Source organism: Nuphar pumila, chromosome 5 (genome assembly GCF_984573655.1).
Source record: "Nuphar pumila chromosome 5, dmNupPumi1.hap1.1, whole genome shotgun sequence".
In the NCBI taxonomy this organism is placed as follows: domain Eukaryota; kingdom Viridiplantae; phylum Streptophyta; class Magnoliopsida; order Nymphaeales; family Nymphaeaceae; genus Nuphar; species Nuphar pumila.
In genome coordinates, this window is record NC_143253.1 from 110,769,116 (window position 1) to 110,776,957 (window position 7,842).

General features: G+C 43.6%; 1 protein-coding gene across 1 annotated transcript; it reads right to left on the reverse strand.

The window, feature by feature from the left end:
• Positions 1–2,749: 2,749 nt before the first annotated feature.
• LOC149838111 (putative clathrin assembly protein At1g33340) lies at positions 2,750–4,075 on the reverse strand. Its single transcript, XM_090008188.1, has one exon. The coding sequence runs from the start codon at positions 4,073–4,075 to the stop codon at positions 2,750–2,752; it is 1,326 nt and encodes a 441-aa protein (XP_089864314.1).
• Between the last annotated feature and the right edge of the window lie 3,767 nt (positions 4,076–7,842).

Here is a 7,842-nt window from a genome sequence, read left to right on the forward strand (position 1 = left end):
TCCAACGAGCCCCACAACGATTTATAGTGTTATCCGACTTTTCAACAGCAATTTGTAGTGTCTTCCGCAAATCGCTATAGCGATTTATAGTGTTTTTGGATCTTACTATAGCGATTTGTAGTGTCTTCCGCAAATCGCTATAGTGATTTATAGTGTTTTTGAATCTCACTATAGCGATTTGTAGTGTCTTCCGCAAATCACTATAGCGGTTTATAGTATTTTTGAATCTCACTATAGCGATTTGTAGTGTCTTCCGCAAATCTTTATAGCGATTTATAGTGTTATTCAATAAGCAAATCGCTGTAAATCGCTACCCGGATTAGGACAAACTTGTCAGGGCCATATCTCTTTAACCGGATGTCATATTCCAAATCCGTAAAAAATGGTGTCTTCGTTATTGAGTCTAGTTTATTCCTATAAATTTTAAGCAATTTATATTGTCATTTCATTCCCCATTTTAACTAAAAATCAGACCCTTATTATTTTGTGTTATTTGAGTTGCACAACACTATTCTCGCTTGACATCCACATCTTAATTCTGGCATGCTCCTTGTTGAATTTTTCATTGATTTCTTCCAACCTTGCTTGGAACAAACATATGTCTTTCTCACCACGACACCCTGTGCATTTTTTTACCATGACACCCGGGACCCGTGCCGGGGGGGAGCCCCAGAACCCCCCTCCTGTAAGGGCAAAAACTCTAAATCAGGCTCCACAACGAATCAAGTTGAACGATGCTACCCACGTTGGGAGGAGACTCCAAACCCTTCTTCTGTAAGGGCAAACACTCTGAATCAGGCTCCACAATGAATCAAGTTGAACGATGCTATCTACGTTGGGAGGAGCCCCCAAACCCTCCTCCTATAAGAGCAAAAACTCTTAATCAGACTCCACAACTCATCAAGTTGAATGATGCTACGCACGCTGGGAGGAGCCCTCAGACCCCCCTTCTATAAAGGTAAAAACTCTGAATTAGACTCGACAACTCTTCAAGTTGAATGATGCTACCCACGCTGGGAAGAGCCCTCAGACCCCCCTTTTCTGTAAGGGTAAAAACTTTGAATCAGACTCCACAACTCTTCAAGTTGAATGATGCTACCCACGCTGGGATGAGCCCCCAAACCCTCCTCCTGTAAGGGTAAAAACTCTGAATCAGGCTCCACAACAGTCAATGTGCAGGTCAGCCGATGCTTAATGAAGCAATGTAAGATCTTCTGTTGGATGTGCATAGAAGCAGAAATAGAAGGGAGAGAGAGAGTGAGAGGGTTGATGTTCATGGCCTCCTCCAGGGGAGATTTCTTTCTCAGATAATCCTGCAGTGCAGAGACTGGGTCTTAAATAATCATCTTCAGGGCACTTAAGTCTTTACAACCACTCTTTTTCAGGAATCGTCATTTTTTTTGGCACCAATGGAGGAGAGGGTACTTAAGTCTTTGCAATTGCATCAAACTCCAACGCTAATTAATGCTGACAAACATAGGGATACGAGACACACATGCTTACATACGTGGTGCTCTTTGGGACCCCCGAACATGAGATGTAGCTAACTGCCCTGTTCGAGGGGGGAACATATAACCTGCTTCGCACTAAAAAGGTTTTTCATAAGAATCACGCTTTTTATGAAACGATCACTTGGCCGCTAGGCAAAATGCTTTGTACCTATGAGCAGGAGGATCAGCATGGGGTGCTACAGAAGCAGCCCAAGACAAACAAATGTAGATGAGGAAGATCACCCTGGAGTCGTTTAATACAGGACCAGGCCCCTGATATCTGCTAGCAGTCATCTCATCTAATCCCCCACGCACCTCCCACACATTGGTTACTTACCGACAGTACAACTTGCTTGAACTTTAGCATAAATTCTGGCCAGCGGACGTAGATGGTGACGCTTTCAACCGTTTCCCGACGCTTTTTTCCTTCTCTTTTCGTCGTCCCCTTTTAAGCTTTTCTGCATCACTCGCTCGCTAGGCGTTTGACTGATCAAGTTGCTTGGGCCGTACAGCATCCAGAGAAGATGAAGGTGGCTGATGGGAGATGCTTACAACGGGTGGTTTTGGCATCATCACAAGTGCCTATCGTGGTGGTGGTGATCGATCAGTGGCCAGCCCACCAGTGGAGCCGTTTAGGTGATGATTTATTTATCCCTTTCTTTGTTCACAACCCGCTTTAGTTGGTTTGCATCATTGAACAATGCGTGGTTAGGTGATCGGGCCAAGGTACTCTGGCCACACAAAACACACAAAGTTGCTACTGTGTGCAGCCATCTATTGTATAACACACAAATACAAAAAATTTCGCTAAGCATACAGTAATTTATTTTGTGTGTAAAATACAAAACACAAAAAATTGCTTCATGCACAGCGATTTTCTATGATTTGTGGACGGATCACTGGATATGCTCTGATCATTTTCGAGGGCGGAGATCGAGTGAACGGACCGAGTACCTGGCAAGTTACTCGATTCTATTACTAGATGCTACAGATGACTGACCGGATCTACTCTGTGAGAGAAGAAAGGATCGCTTGCGTACAAAGAAACATGAACATATTTAAACAAGCGACAAATACGTACCCGCTGAAGGAAATACCTTTATCGAGTCCCTTTCTCATAAATTTATTGGGTTTCCTCTACCAACAAGACAAAACAAAATTGAAACTGCTCTCGTTTGATCAATTTTATTAATCGAAGTCGTCATCATCATCATCATTGATCACCACCGCCAATTTCGTCGTCATCGTAAACAAAGCAGTCATCTGTTGCCGAGAGAGGAGAGAAGAAACGACAGGTCTCCTCCACCGTTTGCTTCCGTTTCCTTCATCAAAACCTCGACAAAAGGATTACCGCGCCAAGGAGAAGAAGAAGAATCCAACAACTTCATGAAGCTCGTCTCCTCTTCATCGTCGAAGACGACCCACTGAGTGCTAACCTTAGTCTCCCACCCACAAGAGGAGAGCTTCTCCAGCTGCGCCACCGGAGGAGGTTCTTCAGGCGGCTTCACCCCGTTGTTGGTCACCGTCTCCGGCGTCGACGACGTTCGGCCGCCAAGACCCGAACATATCTCTTCACTATCATCATCATTATCATCATCGAGTCTGGAGGTCTCCTCTGCTGAAACGCTTCTCCTCAGCTTCTCCTCTATCCTACAGATGTCCTCCTGAGATATGTCGATCTTCACGCTGGGGTAATCCTCGCACCTGACGCTGCAGACCGTTTTGCAGCTCTCGAAGAACCCCACGAGCTCGCGGCTCTGGCGAGACGCCTTCCTCAGTATTTGCAGGGCGAGACCGCCACCCATCTGCGTCGACGTCTGCTTCAACGACTCCACCAGCGTCGCTACACCGTCGCTGAAGCTGGCATACAGATGGAAGCTCTCCCTCAGGATGCCGTCCAGCGCCGACTGAACCAACCGGTTCCTCCGTACGATCCCCGAGCCCGGGAAGCATTCCACTACGCGATCCAGTATCTCCTGGCATCTGGGCAACACCGTTAGAACCGACTCGACCATCATTATCTTGTAATCTGATATGTCGTTTTCGATCCTGTTCCTGGCGGCGAAGGTGGTGATGGGTTCGAGGCGGCCGGCCTGGTTGATGAACCATCCCATCCGTTGCTCGAGGAAGGAGGAGTAGGCACTGAGGAAAGAGACGAGGACGGAATTGGGTTTGGGACCTCCTTGAGGAGGAGGAGGGAGGCCGTAGAACCTGAGTCTGAGTGCGCCCGAGTGGTGGGTGTCGCGGAGCTCTTGCTCGAAGCGGCGGTGGCCACCTCTTAGGAGGCGGTGCACGAGCATCAGCAGCTTCAGCGCCACGACGGCGTCGCGGGTCCGCTCGAGGCGTTTGGTGAGGAAGGTGGCGAGATGGAGGACGGAGTCGGGGGAGTTGGAGACGATGAAGAGGATCTCGTGCACGTATTTCTCGTCGATGGGCGACGTCTCGTCGTGGGTGGTGGCCTGCACGACGGCAGCCTCTAGCGCGCCGATGCCGTTTCCGGAGAACATCATCGCCCTCGTGAGGGATGCCTGGTCCTTCACCAGCCCCACGGCTCGACGGAGCTTGCGCCGGACGGTGCTCACCATTATTATTCCCCCTCCTTCCTCCCTCCACCCCAGAGTTGACTGAATGCGATTCGGGTGCGTATTTTCCTTCTCCAAAACCAAAAAAAGAAGAAGGCGTCGACACTCATCGATGGGAATTTGTTTGACCGTTGGATGGAGGACAGAGACTGTGGAAGCAATCAAAGTAAAGGTTTAGATGCTCTCTCTCTCTCTAGATTAGTTAAGATTGAGACCGTTTTTTAAGGGAGACGATAATGGAGTATCTTTCTGTTTGTAGCCCCAGCCAATGGGTTGAAGTTGAACTCTCTCTCACACACACACATATGCCCCGCATCATTCTGGCGGGTCCAATCCATCTTGCCCAGAACAATGAATTCCATCGTTTAGAATCCAATGGATGATAAAACCATTGTAATTCATTTTGTACCATAGTGCCATCTATGTTTCTTTCGAGAAATCAGGCAGAATTTGAAATATTCAATGTTTAAATTGGCTTGAGATGATAGGGACGAGCACCCCATCTTCCCTTCTTTCTTGAAGCCATTTCAATGTTTAAATTGGTCTTTAAGAAAGGCAAAATTTCAAATGGCACGCACATAATATGGTCAAGAAAATGATTTTTTCCCATACCTTGTGGCACATCTATCTCTGTCTTTCATGCCACCAAAAAGTTAGGTCACTCACTAGGACCCCTGGAAAATCATTACTCATACGTCCTTTTTACTTGATCAAAGCCCGAAATGTGTGTTTATCACAGTTTATTCAGTAATAAACATATATAAATATAAATAAAATATATAATACATACATATATAAATAACTTCTTGGCTTACTGCGTGCTCATTTCACTCATGCCCACCACCATAGCCTCATATAATTCTTAATCATGATGGTCCTCCTGTACTTATCCTCGAACATTGCTGTCTTTTTCAATTACACTTGTGGAGTCAACGGCATTATGATGGTAGAGAGGAACCTATGCGTCAGATGTCATCTGCGCGGAATGAATTCTTCTGCGTAAAAGGCCCCTCGCCATTTATGCATTCCTGTTGTTATATTGTTTTTGACTTTTTTGTTTTGCTTTTTCAGATTCGTTCATCAACATCATACTTTTTTAAAATTTTTGGGTGTGATGAAAAGTTTAAGCGGATCAAAGCGATCGATTCTGTGCACGCTTTATTTATTTGACTTTGTGGCCCTTAGTGGAAAGAAGAACAATGCCCAATATAATGGAACCCTCTCTCTCTCATATCACCAACATAAAAAGTTTAGCGTGTTCGCATCATCTCAACTTAAAGATGCGTCTTTTATATTTTAACAGAAAATTTGTATTAGTTTAGTTTTTTTCATGTTTAGAAGTAGTTTTAGAGTGATAAAAAATCAACAGCTCATGTTGTACTGGGACTTCATAGAATAAAAATGTTTTTATATTAAATTAATTTGATCTGAAAATGAACGTGTAAACAAAACATTCTTACAAGCTTAGATTAAACAAAAAACACTTACTGTCACGGGATAAAAGCAAAGGCCTTGTGTTGCGACCACAGTGACAAACATTTTTTATAGGCAAAAATCGCATTTTTCAAAAACTCGTGAGAAATTGAAATTTTCTCATAAATCGTGCTTTTTTAGAAAAATCTTGGCAAAAAAAAATAAATTAAAAATATAAACATTATTTTTTATAAGAAAATATTAATAAAAATGGTTTAAAAATAAAAAATACATGATTTTTCATGATAAATAACTGTTTAAAACGTAAATATCACGCTTAAATCGCGGTATTTATGCTTTTTTTCACAAATCTCGTGACATTTTGAAAATCTCATGAGAAATTGCCGTTTTAAACTTTCAGGTAATTTCTCATGATATTATCGAGAGATTTTCATAAATCTTGTGATATTTGTCACTATGCTTGTGACGTGTCCCTGTGTACCTTAACACCGGAACAACCTTTCAAGCGCACAACAAAAATCAAGCAAAATGTTGTGCATCAAGCGTGCAGGCACAATAGCACAAGCAAGTGCGCACACAATCACATAAAGAGAGAGCAGGTAGGCAAGAGAGCAAATATAAAGACAAGAAAGCATAGACTTCTATTAGTAAGTTAATGGAGGGAGCCCGAAAACACCTTGTACCCAGAGGTTCTTACCTGAAAGGCCATTACATGCACTTAAAAAAAAGCAAAAGAGGTAACTGCATCAAACAACAAAAGTAAAAAACTTGAAGGTCAGAAACACTCTCCCCCATTTAATTTGGCATTGTCCTCAGCAAAAATCTGTGAGGGGTACTCCACTACAAGTTGATAGTGCTTTCACATGCTGACTGCTTTTGCCTAAGTAGCTTCACATACTGGTAGACATTTTCACTACACCAAGTACTTCTTCACCTCGACAAGATAATTATTGGAGTGGTTGAGGATGACTTTTGGTTCTCTACCTAGGATGTTGGTTATTAAAAACCTGCAGTGCGAGATCAGAGCACGTTGATATGTGCTCCAATGTGGATCGAGATGTGCTCCAATGTGGATCTCCTTTATTTTCATAAAACGACTTCAGATTGGACACATGGAAGATTGCATGCACTTGAAAGTATGCTGATAAATTCAACTTGTAAGCCAAGTTCCCAACGTACTTTGTGATGGTGAAGGAGCTGTCATATTTCCAATGAGGCCTCTGTGGTGACCCTAAAACATAGCATTGTGTTCGGGGTAGAGCTTCACCAATACCTTATCTTCAACGCTTAACTCTGCAGGTCGACGCTTCCCAGCCACCCATTTATTCATGCACTTCTTTCTCTTATTTAGATATACCTTCGCCAACTCCGCCTGGTCCTGACAGTTTCTGACAAACTGGTATGCGTATGGTGCTTTCCCATGTCCATGTGTAACAAGAGAGTAAGAAGTATGCGGCTGCTGCTCCATTGCAACTTCAAATGAACTATGACTGGATGATTCACTATTCTAGATATTGTAGCAGAATTGGGCAACGTCAAGCATGTCCACTCAGTCTCTCTAGTTAGTACTCACAAAATGTCAAAGATACTCTTCCGGTATGCCATTAATTCACTCTATCTATCCATCAGTCTAGGAATAAAAGTCGATGCTGAAATACAAATCTGTCCCCAGCAATCAGAATACCTCATGCAAAACTTTCCAGTAAAGCAAGCATTTTGATCACTGACAAAGCTCTTTAGAACTTTCCAATACTTTACCACATTCTGCACGAACAACTTTTCAATGTCAGCAACTGAGGATGTAGTAGGGTTAGACACGAAGATATCATACTTCAAGAACCTGTCCACAACCATAAGAATTGAATTGTAACCCTGTGCCTTCACATGGTGATGCACTCCCACGGACAACTCAGCACAGGCAGTGGCTTCAACAATCCTCAGTCTCTAGTTTACAGGTTTGTCTTGTTGGCAAATCTAGCAGGTCTACATATATGCATCTATGTCATCCCGTATCTTTGACCAAAAATACACATGCTCCGACAATGCTAGTGTCCTCTGATGCCTTGGGTGGCCCACCCAACGTATGTCATAGCACTCTTGCATCAAGCTCCTTCGTAGAGTACCTCACCTCAGGATATGCAGACGATCCCCAATGGTGCAAAGCAGATCATCTTCGAACCAAAATCGACAGGTCTTTCCTTTCTTTGCCAACATGATAATCTAGTATGCCATCAAATCATTCTATAACCCTTCTCAAACCTGCTCGAGAAGATCACTTATCGGTTGGTTGGTGTTGCCTTTCCCTTCGTGCAGTGCTTCGAGTTCTGACTTTCAAC

What these genes read in the sequence shown, in the direction of transcription:
- LOC149838111 (XM_090008188.1), bottom strand. Translation starts at nt 4,075, where the DNA reads ATGGTGAGCACCGTCCGGCGCAAGCTCCGTCGAGCCGTGGGGCTGGTG.